Raw genomic sequence first — 16,601 nt, 5'->3', positions numbered from 1 at the left:
AGGATGTGAAAACTTTAGAGAGGGTACAGAGAAGATTTACTAGGATGCTGCCTGGATTGGAGGGTATGTCTTATGAAGAAAGATTGAGGGAACTCAGGTTTTTATCATTGGAGTGAAGAAGGATGAGAGGTGACTAGATAGAGGTGTACAAGATGATGAGAGGCACAGATAGAGTGGATAGCCAGAGACTTTTTCCAGGGCAGAAATGAACATAATTTTAAGGTGATTAGAGGAAGGTTTAAGGGAGGTGTCAGAGGTAGTTTCTTCACACAGAGAGTGGTGGGTGCATGGAATACACTGCCAGCAATGGCAGTAGACTCAGATACATTAGGGACATTTAAGCGACTCTTGGATAGGCAGATGGAAGATAGTACAATAAAAGGTATGCAGGTTAGTTTGATCTTAGAGTAGGATAAAAGTTCAGCACAACTTTGAGGGCTGAAGGGCCTGTACTATGCTGTACTATTCTATGTTCTAATGAACCAAGGCCTAATCTGTTTCGCCATTCTTGATAAGTCAACTCTTTCATCCCAGGAATCAGCCTAGTGAATTTCTTTAGATCTGCCTTCAATGCCAGTATATTCTTTCCTAAATACAGGGACCCAGAACTGTACACAGTGTTCTGGGTATGGCCTCACCAACACCCTTTCTAGTTAGGACAAGATCTCACTATTTTTAAACTCCAGCCCACCAGCGATAAAGGGTTCAAAAGTTCCATTTGCCTTCTTAATGATTTGTTGTATTTGCCTGCAATACCTTTTGTGTTTCATGTACAAAAGCTTCCAAATACATCAATGTGTACATTTTCGGAGTCTTTCTTGATTTAAATAACAGTCTGCCTTTTGATTCTTCCTACCAAAGTGTATGACCTCCACTTTCTTACATAAAACTCCACCTGTCAGGTTTTTAGCCCACCTGCTCAATCTATCTATATCCCCTTGTAAATTCCTTGTGTTCTAATGATAAATGCTCTCCCACCTCGTTCAGCATCTATAGCATATTTGGATGCTTTACATTCTGTCTCCTCCTCTAGCTCATTAAAATAGATAACAAAATTGAAAGTGTTGGACAAATCATTGTGGCACATTTAAAATGAAATAGACCTACTAATCCAAACTCTATGCCCTTCTTACGTAGGTCCACACTTTCAGTCTGTTTCATAGTGATACTCACTGCTGAACACTCCTCCCAGCCCAGTGGGTTGTTTCTTTCTGCTTTGCATATGCCTGATTTGTTATCTTGTTTACATTCTTTCTCTTTCTAATAGGCATAGATATGAATTTCTTCACAATGGTGCATCATATGATGTCCTTATCACCGATTTCCCAGCAAGAATTGGTGTCTTTGTGAACTGTGACATTGGGCAATTGTCGTTTTTCAATGCGCAAAGTGGACAGTTACTTCATGCCTTCCAGCACCAGTTCACTGACTTCATCTGTCCAGCATTTGTAGTTGAGAGGCCTGGATTTCTGACTGTCTGCACTGGAATTGAATTTCCTGAGTTTGCAAAATGCAGTTAATATTATTTATATTTCTTCTCATTAAAGTCTTTAATTGTCCAAGATTTTGAAGAGTAGCTAATGATCATTGCTGTTTATTTTCATAAAGGCACCCAAACTTAATCTGGTACATAATTGAAGGTCTGCTTGTACTGTCAGAATTAGGCTATTATAAATTCAGTATGAATGATTATTGACAAAGTAAATCGGTCTCTGCAATTCACGTAAAGATGCCCAAATAAGCAAAAAGAGAGCTATGTTCCATTTTGCACGTTAATGAGACTGTCAATTGTACATAAACCTATCTTCAACCAAGAAAGGGCACTGATTGTCATTTGGAAATATTTATTTATTTGTCTTATGTCCATTTTTTTGAACTGGAGTCTAATCTGAGACATCCTGGGCTTTACACATTATTTATTAGATTTGATTTTTTTTCCAGTTTTAAGAATGATTTTAATTGTTGTTCATTTCAGTGGAATCCTTTTTGGAAGAAAAGACCATTTTAATCCAATACATGCTAGGCATTCTCTCAATTAGCAAAAGGTTATGCTCAGGAGCCATGCAACTTTAACAATTTAAAATATGTGTTTTATTTAATGATGTGTAATATCTTACCCCATCGTGTTTACTGAGATAAAAAAAATTGTCTTTAGCTGTTACTTTGACAGCAATTACTTTTCCATGGTAATGCATATTTGCTAAAACAGTATTGCTGTCTGGATTGTTTCAGGTATTCCAAATTATTTAACATGGGTGGACTTACATGAAAATGTTCCTTTTCTTTTGCAGCTACATTTGTTCTTGTGCTTCACTACCAGAGTAACATGTCATACACAAACTTTGGATATCAATCTGTAAACAATATTGTGCTATAATCTATTGACCAGTTGTTCTACTGGTCATCTATGATGATATTCGGAAGTATCAAACATTAGTTCAAACATTAGGAAGTATCATCAGTGATATTGAAAATTAGAAAAATAGACTCCAAAGTAAGGAGAGGTTCCTGCTGATTTAATGATTAGGACTTAATGTGACAATCATTCACTGCACTTTTGGCACAAATGACTCATCCTATCAATGGACCTTTCTGATCTTCTCTAGACAGTAGTAGTGAAGCCAATTGCACCTTTGAGACCTCTATCATTATTTGATGGTTGGAAATCAGTGGCCTCGGTTCAATTTCCAATAAGGTTTTTTTCCCTTTACTCAGAAGATAAGACACAAAGTCAGATAAATTGGCGGCAGAGATTAGCCTAATCTAATTGAGTAGTGGCAAAAGAACAATGGATTGAAGAAAGGGAGAGACTGAATAGGCTGGGGCCTTTTTTCCCCAGAGCATCAGAGGCTGAGGTTATAAACCTTATAGAGATTTATAAAATCATGAAGGGAATGAATAGGGTGAATAGTTAAGGTCTTTTTATTAGGCTGGGTGAGGTCAAAGCTGGAGGGCTTACGTGTAAGGTTTAAAAAAGATCTGAGGGTAACTTTTTCACACAGAGGGTGGTACATGTCCTATCCCCCCTAGTCCAGGAACTCCCCACATATGTTCGAGACACCACCCACGCCCTCCACCTCCTCCAAGACTTCCATTTCCTCGGCCCCCAATGCCTCATCTTCACCATGGATATCCAATCCCTCTACACCTCCATCCGCCATGACCAGGGCCTCCAAGCCCTCCGTATTTTCCTCTCCCGACGTCCCCAACAGTACCCTTCCACCGACACTCTAATTTGTTTGGCTGAACTGGTCCTCACCCTTAACAATTTCTTCTTCGAATCCTCCCACTTCCTTCAGACCAAAGGGGTAGCCATGGGCACACGTATGGGCCTCAGCTATGCCTGTCTCTTTGTTGGCTATGTAGAACAGTCCATCTTCCGTAATTACACCGGCACCACTCCCCACCTCTTCCTCTGCTACATCGATGACTGTATTGGCGCTACCTCGTGCTCCCGCGAGGAGGTTGAGCAATTCATCAACTTCACCAACACATTCCACCCTGACCTTAAATTTACCTGGACCATCTCTGACACCTCCCTCCCCTTCCTGGACGTCTCCATCTCCATTAATGACGACCGACTTGACACTGACATTTTTTTACAAACCCACCGACTCCCACAGCTGCCTGGATTACACCTCTTCCTACCCTACCTCTTGCAAAAATGCCATCCCGTATTCCCAATTCCTCCGCCTCTGCTGTATCTGCTCCCAGGAGGACCAGTTCCACCACAGAACACAACAGATGGCCTCCTTCTTTAGAGACCGCAATTTCCCTTCCCACGTGGTTAAAGATGCCTTCCAACACATCTCATCCACATCCCGCATCTCCGCCCTCAGACCCCACCCCTCCAACTATAACAAGGACAGACCGTCCCTGGTTTTCACCTTCCACCCTACCAACCTTTGCATAAACCAAATCATCTGCCGACATTTCTGCCACCTCCAAACAGACCCCACCACCAGGGATATATTTCCCTCCCCACCCCTTTCCGCCTTCTGCAAAGACCGTTCCCTCCGTGACTACCTGGTCAGGTCCACGCCCCCCTACAACCCACCTTCCCTTCCTGGCACCTTCCCCTGCACCGCAGGAATTGCAAAACCTGCGCCCACACCTTCTCCCTCACCTCCATCCAAGGCCCGAAAGGAGCCTTCCACATCCACCAAACTTTTACCTGCACATTCACCAATATCATTTATTATATCTATTGCTCCCAATGCGATCTCCTCTACATTGGGGAGACTGGACGCCTCCTAGCAGAGCACTTTAGGGAACATCTCTGGGACACCCGCACCAATCAACCACACCGCCCTGTGGCCCAACATTTCAACTCCCCCTCCCACTCTGCCGAGGACATGGAGATCCTGGGCCTCCTTCACCGCCGCTCCCTCACCACCAGACGCCTGGAGGAAGAACGCCTCATCTTCCGCCTCAGAACACTTCAACCCCAGGGTGTCAACGTGGACTTCACCAGTTTCCTCATTTCCCCTTCCCCCACCTCACCCCAGTTCCAAAATTTCAGCTCAGCACTGTCCCCATGACCTGTCCTACCTGCCTATCTTCTTTTCCACCTATCCACTCCATCCTCCTCCTTGACCTATCACCTTCATCCCCTCCCCCACTCACCTATTGTACTCTATGCTACTTTCTCCCCACCCCCACCCTCCTCTAGCTTATCGCTCCACCCTTCAAGCTCACTGCCTTTCTTCCTGATGAAGGGCCTTTGCCCAAAACGTCGATTTTACTGCTCCTCAGATGCTGCCTGAACTGCTGTGCTCTTCCAGTACCACTAATCCAGAATCTGGTTTCCAGCATCTGCAGTCATTGTTTTTACTATGTATGGAACAAGCTGCCAGAGGAAGTGGTGGAGGCTGGTACAATTACAACATTTAAAAGGTATCTGGGTGGGTCTAGAGGGAAATGGGCCAAATGCTGGCACATGGGACGATGTCAGATTGAGATGTATGGTCAGCATGGACAAGTTGGACCAAAGTGTCTGTTACCGTGCTGTATGTCTCTATGACTAGAACGACATCTATTTCTTTTCTCGTGAAGTAAATTAGAAAACCTTTTGAATAATATGTCTCTGCACTTTATTGCCCTGCCTTTTGCAGTGGGTCTTTGAAAGATAACAGAATAACCCTTTAATACTGATATGTGATTCGTAATATTGTGCACATAAATAAAATATGTTCCTTTTCCAGCTTACACAAGCCAATGATGCAGTAAATCAAACCGCTCTTTGAGTGGTGCTGCAGCATGCCTATATGAATCCCCAGCTCCATTTAATAACATCATTTGTTTTCTACATGACAATATAGAAAAAACAGTTGAATGCAATGGCTCTACTACTTACCCCATCTTGTCAAAACAAGCATTAAATAGGGGGTGGCATTATACTGATGCTATTCTCAATCCGGCAGCAATGCAGCAATTTATTATTGCAAGGTCCCTTGATGTGGTAATGACTTATCATGCTGATGGCAAACTCTTCAACCTCAACCATCAGTTACAATCAAGAAAAATAACTATTTCTATAATAGAACTGCAATATGCTTATGATTGTCACACTAGTATTCCACCTGAAGAAGAACTGCAACAGATAATTGACATATTCATTGAAACCAATGAGAGCTTGGGCATTATCCTGCCCACAAAAATGCTTTACCAACCCAAATCAAATCAATACCTCCACTGAGATTCATGTGAAATTTAAAGCTTTAAGGCTGAAGGCTAATAATCATGAGCTCAGCCAATGGACTTGGATTTTTGAGAATCATGATAACAGACTCAATACTATAATTGGATTGTCAGACAATCATTTTCCCCTAATTTTCGACAGTGCTGAAGCTTGAAGCAACTTACAGTTGCCACATCAAGGCCCTAGAATAACGTCATCCATGTTTGTCTTAGAAAGACTTTGCAAATCAGTTCGGAGCACTAAAGAACAAATATGAGCATCCTCCAAGACCCAGGCAAGCCAAGAGTAGACCTGAATAATTTTACATCAGCTGAAGTGCAGACGATAGGTTCTCAGAATGCCAAACTCAAGATTACCCAAACAGCTACTTCAAGGGACCCCTTCAAACAAAGGCAAATCTCAAAGTCTCTATTCAGTTAACATCAACATGTTGGTTACAAATGCTCAATCATAAGCAAAATGGTGATCTATCATCAATACCTTCCAATCAGATTTGATAGCAGTATATAAGGTTCTGATACGTATGATTCAGATGGACAAAGGTGGGCATGCTTATTTGTTGATGGTCCAGAGACTAGTGTGGAAACAGGCCCCCCCGGGCCCAGCAAGTCCACACCGACCTGCAACCCACCCATACCCCTAACACCACAGGCAATTTAGCATGGCCAATTCACCTGACCTGCACTTCTTTGGACTGTGGGAGGAAACCAGAGCACCTGGAGGAAACCCACACAGACACAGGGAGAATGTGCAAACTCCACACAGTCAGTCGCCTGAGTCAGGAATTGAACCCGGGTCTCTGGTGCTGTGAGGCAGCAATGCTAACCACTGTGTCACCGTGTCGCCCACATCACTGATCACAGATTTGAGGTTTTAAGCATTAGGGAGGATGTAAGGAGGGGCTTTTGTGCGCAGCAGGTGGTATTGACCTTGAACTTGCTGCCTGCAAGAATGTGGAAATTGAGACGTTCAATAATTACAAAAGAAAACTGGGTGGGCACCAGTAAATTAAGCTTGCAAGGCTACATGAATCAAATGTGGGAATGGGACTGACTCAGTTGCATTATAGAGAGCTGCCATGCTCTCAATGGGCCAAATGGTCTCCCTCTGTGTCATAATGACCCTATTACTCAACAAGACCATCCATTGAAAGAGTGATGGAAAGAGACAGTAGCTGCTTGAGCCAGCAATCCACCACTAGCACTACCTCCTCACTGTGAGAGAGTCTGTACAGCTAACATAGAGCTCACAAACTCCCTGTGAACCTACAGCCAACACTAACAGCTCATTTCCACCAAGCCACCTGCAAAAATAAACAATCCTCAACATGAGTAATTGCTGATAATGACAGGCATGTCTATTAATTGATTTTTTTTAATTTTTAGTTGGTTGCTTTAATGTGTGGACAGGTCAGCGACTGCCAAGAAGTGCAATTTGTGATTCAATTCAAGTTTAGTGGAGGAAAATATAATAATTGGAGATGGAAGTTGTGTCTGCCGATCAGTTTTTGGATTTTTTGATTTGCTGTTATATTACATAATTTTGTGATAATGCAGATTATTCCTCAAGGTTAGTTTATTTTTTGATAGAGAATCCAGGATTTTAAAATCATGTCATTGAGTGTCACAAATTGTACATATTCATGGTCCTGAATAATTATGCATTTGATGCTATAGCATTTTGTAATCAAACCTCTCCTTTTTGTCTTTTCTTTCCTCCTTAAAGACTCTTCTAAATACCTACCTCTTTGAACAAGAATTTGGCTGTCTGCCCTAATATTTCCTGAAGTAGATTTGGCATTGCATATTATTTTGTAGCTATTTCCCTCAAATGCCTAAGGATGCTTCACTATGTTAAAGGTGCTATGGCAGTATACATTGCTGTTTGTTTGGCTTACTAGAAAATATTGGACTCAAAATTCTTAACAACTATTTCAGACAACCCTTAAATGTTTGGAATCTGAACTTGAGTCTGCAGTGGTGAAAGAGTTAATTTTTGAGTTGTGCAAGCCCCTCATTCTTGAACCCCACCTCCAGTAACAGTTAACATTCAAATGATTGCTTGAAGTGAAAAAGAATTGCAGGGCTATGAGGAAACAGCAGGAGAGTGAGTCCATTTGGATCACTATATTAAATGGCTGGCATTCATAATGGACTGAATTGGTGGACTTTTTTACTGTCTCTTTCTATGATTGGGAGCGCCTGTTACCATCTGGAAAGATTTTCAAATGTGGGCAAGGAGGAGTGAGAGTGCTCTTCTCAGTCCTACATCTAAGGGTTGTAGGCTTCTACTTCATACCCCCACCACCACTGGGACTGTCGACTGTTTTAATGTGGATGTTTCATTGCATGAATCTCCCCATGTTTCAGTAACAGTCACCCAATACACCCATCTTTGTTTCTAAGCCAATTGGAAAGTAAAAAGATTCATTATGTAATGTAACAAAAGGGTCAACTAAGGAAATGATCCTCCCGCCCCCACCCAGCCCTTCCCCACCTCCATTCTCAATGTTTTTATTATCTGGTAAAGAAAACATTTGAACGAAATATCAAAATAAATCCTTTTTAATATTTTCTCCTTGAGGCATGTACATCGTAGAGTTTTGGACAGTGGCCTTCAATTCCTGGAAACTCCAGGCCAATCCTGGAGGAATGGCACCCCCTACCCAGTACAGCCTCCAGTTCCTCTCCCTAACCAAAATTGAAAAAATACTCCACACTTACAGAAGCCTATTCTATCCATCTTAAAGAAAAGCCTATATTTCATACAAACTTGCAATAGTTCCATTAGGATGAAAAAAGCAAGAAAATCAGTGTTGAAAAGCAATCATTCTTTGTTCCAAGGATACCAATAACAGATATCTGGAGTATTTTAGTGCAACAAATGTATTGCAAGTAATATAGAATTACTTCAGTAGTGGGCTTTGCCTGGAACTTTTTTGAGCTTGTATTTCATGTACTTATAATGGCTATTTAAGAGAACTTTTAACTGTTACATTACTGTAATGTATTCTCTCACTAAATTATAGTAAATAATGTTCTTAGCTTAGTAGTTTTCTCTAACGCCACTTCATAGCAGCATGTTTGTTCTTTACATCTTTATATAATTCTGTTGTGATGCACATAAGAATGTTTTTACTTGAAGAAACACATCCTGTTATTTGTAGTGTATTTATCTGGTTGAAAAGCCTTTTTAAACTAAATTCAACTTAATAAGCATGGCAAAGAAATACATATTCTGACACTTATATACAAAAAGCAACAAGTGGCATATTGTGCAGGGATGCTTGACTTGTACAGTTTGTCAGGCAGTGAGGAAGACATGAATATAAGTGCTGTATTGGAGTTTAAAAGAATATTGTGTAGTATATTATATCATGTTAATTCCTGATTGACTTATTAATCCAACTTATCCTTTTTTGCATTGGAATTAATTTCTAGTCACCAAGAACCAAGTCAGATGCGCATAATTGCTTGAGTGTGTGAATGTTTATAGGCAGATGAAGATGATTTTACTTGGAGTAATGTGGACAGTTTTATTTTTATTAATTCAGTATTTAATAACTGTTTTAATAACTTGCTGGTGTTTCTGTTTTGAAAAAGAATTGGTGCAATACAAAGTGAGCACCCTTGAAGTAAGCTGATTTGCAATAATGGCAGTGTTATGAAGTCTTTAGTTGCAATTTTGAGTGGTTCTAGCCCAGTTTGATATTAAATCAGGTCACAAACTGATTCTGAATGTTAAAATAATAAATATAGAATAATCACACTCATCCATGCCAAGGTGTTTCAAAACAGTTTTATTTTATTCCTGATTTGTTAGTCACTTCAGAATTTTAGGGAGTAGAAAATAAGTTTTAGATCCAACAGCTCTATTTATTATTAATCAACCTCATCAGTCTGTCATCTTATTGAACCCCGAATGTCTGTGTGTATGTTTTGAAAAGCATCTACTTGTCTCTCTTTTCTGTTCATTTGTGAGACTTGAATCTCTGGTTAGACCAGCAATTATTGCCCATCCCTATTTGCCTTTGAAATGCTCAACTCACTTGTATTGGCAACTTCAATTCGCCACATAGAAAAAATATTCCATAATGTTATTTTTTTTAGATGAAACTGCTTCATCTACCCTTTCTTCTTGGAGTTTCTCATTTATTATGTTACAGCTGTTGGTAAGGCCACATTTGGCATACTGCACACAATTCTGTTCTCCCTGCTTTGGGTAGGATGTTATTAAACTTCAAAGGGTGCAAACAAGATTTATAATGATATTAGCGAGACTGGAATGTGTGAATTGTAAGGAGAGGCTGAGACCTTTTTCCCTGGAGTGTAGGAGACTGAGGGGTTGCCATATAGAGATTTATAAATTCATGAGGGCATAAATAAGGTGAATAGATAGCTACAGTCCGTTTCCTAATGTAGGGGAGTGAAAAGCTAGAGGGCATAGGTTTAAGGTGACAGAGGAACGATTTAAAAGGACCTGAGGAGCAACTTTTTCACACAGAGGGTGGTGTGTGTATGGAATGAGCTGCCAGAGGAAATGGTAGAGGCAGTTGCAATTACAGCATTTAAAAAACATTTTGACTGGTACATGGAGAGGAAAAGTTTAGAGGGATATGGGCCATATGTAGGCAAATGAGATGAGTGCCGTTTAGGAAACCTAGTCAGCATGGACAAGTGGGGCCAAAGGGCCTGTTCATTGCTGTATGTCTCTATGACTTATTTTAAACTTAACCTTTTGTACTTCACTCTTTCAAGATAATGAATAATTTAACCAGAATGCTTCTGCCATGCCCTTGATTCACTTGAAAACTTCAATTTGGTTGCTAGGTTTTGCTTTACCATAAAGAGGACGACAACTTCCCACATAACTTTAACTTTTGATACCGGAAATAATGTCGTCGCTCGCATTATTCTCTCTTCAGAGGAAAAATAAAGACCATGAGAGATGTATTCAATTGTATTTGTTTATATGGACTTGATTTTCCTTTGAAAGCGGCGATGTCCCCATTGTGAAAGAATAGACATAATGCAAATATGATACAATGGCCCAGTTTGGCACAATATATGTCACCATGCTCTAACCTTCAATAAAAAGAGCAAAGGATTGGTTAGTTTTCATAAAGTAGCAGCTGTCCAGAAATCCATATAGTCACAATATAACTAAAGTACTTGTTGGTGTCATCAATCATTTCTCTTTCAATATATCTTTAATTGACTCTCTTAATGCAAAATAAATCAATAATTAAAATTAAAAGAGGATTAAGGGATGTTAATGGATGCCAACCACCAAATAGAATTATACATTTTAAGCTACTGAAGAAGAAGTGATACCTTACTAAAGTCAGATTGCGTTGTGAATACTGTACCTATCAAGGTCAACAATAATAAAATGAATATTCTAACCTGGAAGGAGAGCCATTAGACTCATTTCTAGCTTTATATGTAATTGTGTTAGGAAGAAACTAATGAGTGGCAAATTTAGGCCTGATATCAAGAAGTTCTTCAAGAATGATCATCATGTGGAATTGACTTCTGAATAAAGTAATAAACGGAATAAACCTCGCGATGACTAAAGAAAAAATAGATGCTGTTACGAAAGAGTGCAAGTTTTTCTGATTGGATGAACTAGGATCAACTGTCCAGATATAGTTTGTGAATAGATGCATATACAATTCTTGTCTAGAACTGGTTATGAACTCTGCTGAAAGAATATTGTGGCAAAGGGAGTGTTATAGATCAGTACTAATAGTTTCTCTATTAAAGGGAGTGTGTTGCCTTGTTGGAAGGTATAATGACATTTACGTTACTAATTTGTGTTTGCTCTTGTGGATTTATTTATTTAATTTGTATTATTTTCATTTAAAAATGCTAAGAAATTGTCATATGTCAATGCCATGCATTGCAGCTATTCTGAAATCTCCCTACTGAGTTGGAAACATCTCTTAATGTGGGAATTATAACCATGCTGTGTCACATCAGAAACCAGGATATATCTGAGGATATTATAATTATATGTAGTGGATAATTTCATTAATCTTAATAAAGATTTTTAAAAGCAGCAAGGTTAAAATATTCTTTGACCTAAGTATCCACAGATATCTATGAAGTTTGGTTTTAGCCTATTTAAAATTGACCAGGAGGACAATGGAAAAACATAACATCCAGAGGAAAGTTTTAACTTATTTCTGACATTGTCGAAAAGTGTGGCGCTGGAAAAGCACAGCAGGGCAGGCAGCACCCAAGGAGCAGAAGTGTCGATATTTCAGACATAAACCCTTCATCATGGAGGGCTTTGCCTGAAACACTAACTCTCCTGCTCCTCAGATGCTGTCTGACCTGCTGTGCTTTTCCAGCACCACATTTTTCAACTCTGATCCCCAGCATCTGCAGTACTCACTTTCTCCTTATTTCTGACATTGTAAATATAGCAGTAGGGAAGGTTGAAAATATAAAAGTTATAATTGTATGGTGTGCAGTGTAGACATTTTACATTGATACTGTAGGTTACAATTATCAACACCCTCATGATCTTGGGTTAAGATGGCCACATAAATAGAACATGCAAAAAGGCTCTCTTTTGGTGAACTATACAGAAAAACAGACATGTCACCTTGCTCTTGTCCCTTAGTGAACAGAAACTTTTGATGGTCTATGATCTGACAGGTGCAACATGAAATGAATAAATTTGTGTACTTTGCTTATAGACATCAGTTGTCTGAATTTTGACTTATTTTCAAAGTGTAGCATCTCTTTCAATCCTTGGCGTAAACTGCACACAGGCTATTGAAAAATTTGATAATAATTTCTTATTCATATAAGTGCAAATAGCTCAACATAATTTTGTTTGTCTTTCTAGAAAGAGATGTAAACTGTTCTTTTGGAATACTGTAAATTATTGTTACATATATATACAGTAAAATAAAGAATAGTTTGAAATGTCAAGGTGAAGTGTCATGTTTGATTTGCAGTTGACACTAAAACTGAAATTAAAACTCTCCAAAACAGGGTGTTGCTTTTGGGCAGCATGATGGTTCAGTGGTTAGCAATGCTGCCTCACAGCACCAAGGACCTGGATTTGATTCCAGCCCTGTGTGACTGGATGTTTTCATGCCATCCCCATGTCCAAGTGGGTTGCTGCCAAGTGCTCTACCTTCCTCCCATAGTCCAAAGACGTGCAGGTTAGGTAGATTGGCCATGGTAAATTGGCTTCATTCTGTAGCCTGCAGAGGTTGGAGCACTTGTGCCACAAACAGCCTTGTACATGATGGACAAATGATTAAGGTTGTTAATGGCCTATTACAGCCTCAGTGATAGTGCTGAATGGGGGCTTTCAGGTTGCAGGAGCAAAGTTAACTGCTTGGAGGGCAGCCTATTCAGGTCTAGAGACTGGCCCTTCCTGCTTAGATGCTGCAAATTCCATGGTGGTGGCCTGGCTGCAAAAGTCATTTTCAAATTTAAATTGCAAGAAGTTGGAAAGAGTACCTCCATTTCAAACCTTACCTTCCATTGTCGTTATTTGCTGCTCTTCTCAAGCTGAAAGGCTTCTGAGCGCTTCCCCACCCCACCATCATTACTTAAAGTGATCACAGGCTAGCATTCTGGCTGCACCAGGGAAACAGCACAATTCGAGGCTATTTGCCACACAATGTAAGTTTCTAACCATATATCAGTTTGTCAGCAGGGCTCAGAGGGCAAGTCCAGACCTAAGATTTCAATGGACTTAATTTTAACAACAATTAGCTAAGTATCAGTTTCAGGCACTACATGTAGAGTTTCTCTCTGTGAGCTCCAGCAAGATTTCTTTGCAATTTTGCACTGCTCACCTCATGAAGAATGGTTCATGCCCCTATGAATGCCACCTACAGAAGTACTCGTCACTGCTGGGAATTCCTGGGATTTCCAGGGCCTCTGCCATATTTAACTCCCAGCTATGAAACAGATGATTTGCTGTCAGCCAAAAATAGCCCTTCACAATACCCGTAGTTGACAGGGCAACCAAAAATGAAAAGCTGCGGGCATTTAGGTGGCACAGTAACATTTCACAAAATTACATTTGTAAATATACTGCTATTTTCTAAGGACTGTGACTTTTTATTTAAAAGCTGTGGAGGGCAATGTGAAAGATGGGCAGCATGGTGGCACAGTGGTTAGCACTGCTGCCTCACAGCGCCAGAGACCTGTGTTCAATTCCTGCCTCAGGCAACTGTCTGTGTGGAGTTTGCACATTCTCAGTGTCTGTGTGGGTTTCCTCCGGGTGCTCCGGTTTGCTCCCACAGTCCAAAGATGTGCAGGTTAGGTGAATTGGCCATACTAAATTGCCCGTAGTGTTAGGTGAAGGGATAAATGTAGGGGAATGGGTCTGGGTAGGTTGCTCTTTGGAGGGTCAGTGTGGATTTGTTGGGCTGAAGGGCCTGTTTCCACACTGTAAGTAATCTAAATCAAGAACTGTTTTTAAAAGAAGGGATTAACCAGGATGGCTGCATAATTCTATAGTGAGGAATTCGAACAGTGTTTTTGTGGCTATGGATTTGTGCAAAAAGCAGATGAACAGGAACTAAGGAGTTACTCACAAGTGAAACTGATTGGTTCTCAGTTAACTGAGCAGGTTGGAATTGGAAACATGTGAGTGCGTTTAGTTCTTGTTCCCAGCAGGAGCTGCCTATTCCCTACAGTAAAAACTTGAAGACAACCAGTCACGTTTCCTGCAGCTGTGATTTTTGAGTTGACAAATCAAAGAATTTTATTTGTGAATAACTGATGCTATACTTCTAATAAACTAGTTCAGATGAAGACAACTGAACATCAAGGGCCTGGATGGTCAAAGAAGGATCATCCCAATATCAGAACTGGCAAATTAAGATCACTGAAATGATTTGCCAGTTCTTCTACTCTGCCAATTATCTAGTTTCCAGACTTGTTTGTCTGTGTGTTTGTAAGGGGCGAGTTTGAAAGGAATCAAGAGTTTTAGTTAGTAGTATTGCATAATGCCAGCGGTTTATATATTTTTACCTGTAGCTATAGTCTAATTATTTGTAATAATTATTTGGGGCGGCATGGTGGCATGGTGGTTAACACTGCTGCCTCACAGCACCAGAGACCTGGGTTCAATTCCCGCCTCAGGCAACTGTCTGTGTGGAGTTTGCACATTCTCAGTGTCTGTGTGGGTTTCCTCCGGGTGCTCCGGTTTCCTCCCACAGTCCAAAAATGTGCAGGCTAGGTGAATTGGCCATGCTAAATTGCCCGTAGTGTTAGGTGAAGGGATAAATGTAGGGGAATGGGTCTGGGTGGGTTGGTGTGGACTTGTTGGGCTGAAGGGCCTGTTTCCACACTGTAGGGAATCTAATCATAAATAATACTTTTCTTTCAGTACACAAGCCTAGTCAGTGCCTTCTTAGTCTGAAATTCATAGAGTCCAGCAGTTTAGGGTACTGTATTTACCTTTAAAAAAATGGTTAACATTTGGTAAGAGTCTAGAAATAACAGGTTCAATTTAAAGCATACCACCTTAGTGATTTGGAATAATTTGACATGTCACCCATCTGATTGACTGACATTGAAACTGCAGCTACAAGCTGCATAGGCAACCTTATTGCTGTAACACATTAGAAACCTGCCTGAAGGAGTGCTATTTTTTCCCTAATGCCCAGTGTAGCATAACATCTTGTCATTAGAAGCATCACATGCTGAAAAATCTCAAAGGATTGAAAATTGGTGCTCTAAGCTCAATCTATTGCAACCAGGTATCAATTAGGTCCTGTCTGGTTTGTTGCACCCAGTGTTGCACTGCTGTATCATACTGAAGGTAATGTGAGTCCTGAGCATCTTCATCCTCAGACAGCTGCTGCCATTCTTTCAGCTCTTCACCATCTATGGCATCATCTCCTTGCCTGCTTTCGTTCATCTACAGGAAAACTATTGTCTGCTTCACAATGGCCTTAGTGGAAGAATGAGCTATATTATATGTACACTCAGCTTCAGATGGGGCTTGCTTTATGGAATCACTGGTTATGGTTTCAGAAGGTAGCCTCTTGTCTCCCTGTCGCCATGTTTCTAAGGCATTTGGTCCTGGAAACAAAACAGGAACCTGAGACAACCCCTTAATGATGTCTGCTGCATTCTGATGAACAATGATTTATTGTCACTTGTACTCTCCAATGAATAATACAGTAAAATACAGTGAAAAGCTTCAACTGTCTCCACAATCTGACACCATTTTGAATAGTTTAAGGATAAAATGATATAACTGAAAGTAAGTCCATCTTCATTCTGCTCCCTCAGCCATGAGCTGGTTCACCAACAATACCTGCAGCGTCACCCCTTCCCCACTGCCTCACCGCTGCCTGAGCTGGACATACCACAACCACGACTCCCTGACTCCACTGCCACTGCCTCGATGATGATGACGACACTAAGGTGTTCTCAGTGCAACATATATACAGCATGGAGGGCACTGTGCTTGAAAGATGCCAGTAAGGAGGCTGAAGCCTACTGCCCAGGCTGCAGCACTGGTCTCGCCATGGAGAAACAAGGTGAAGCAGTGTGATCTGTCACAACCATGATGTATTTGTGAATTGAGAACTGTGAGGTCCCATGCAGGTCCCCGTGTGAATCTTTGGAAGCAGCCAGTTTCATAAAGGCAGCTGTCACCTTGATGGCCACTGTGATTGGATGGTCACCAACCCTTTCAGGTTCAAGCGATGTTCTGTCACTGTGTCCTGGGATAGCATCAGTCTGTGCTGGTAATGCACCTGGCTTCATAGAATCCCGACAATGTGGAAACATGCCATTCAGCCCAACAAGTCCACACCAAATCTTTTAAGAGCATCCCACCTAACCTCACCCCTGCCCCCCCCCCCCCCCCCACCCTATCCCTGATAAGTATGCATTTCTCATTATTA

General features: G+C 40.8%; 1 protein-coding gene across 3 annotated transcripts in view; it reads left to right on the top strand.

Annotated features, from left to right (window-relative positions):
* The window catches only part of LOC140496411 (uncharacterized), a 138,177-nt gene that overhangs the window by 101,051 nt on the left and 20,525 nt on the right, over positions 1–16,601 (top strand). Inside the window, exon 13 of one of the 3 annotated variants that reach the window (XM_072596122.1) lies at positions 2,292–11,933. The exons of 1 other annotated variant lie outside the window; for it this stretch is intronic. In XM_072596122.1, coding sequence (XP_072452223.1) covers positions 2,292–2,325 — 34 coding nt within the window. In that variant the 3' untranslated portion in view covers positions 2,326–11,933. Of the gene's footprint in view, positions 1–1,267; positions 11,934–16,601 lie in introns of those variants that run through there. One more of the 3 variants, XM_072596103.1, reaches the window with a different exon arrangement.

The sequence above is a fragment of the Chiloscyllium punctatum genome, chromosome 2 (genome assembly GCF_047496795.1).
Source record: "Chiloscyllium punctatum isolate Juve2018m chromosome 2, sChiPun1.3, whole genome shotgun sequence".
NCBI lineage: Eukaryota > Metazoa > Chordata > Chondrichthyes > Orectolobiformes > Hemiscylliidae > Chiloscyllium > Chiloscyllium punctatum.
This window is presented reverse-complemented; position numbering and strand designations above follow the sequence as displayed.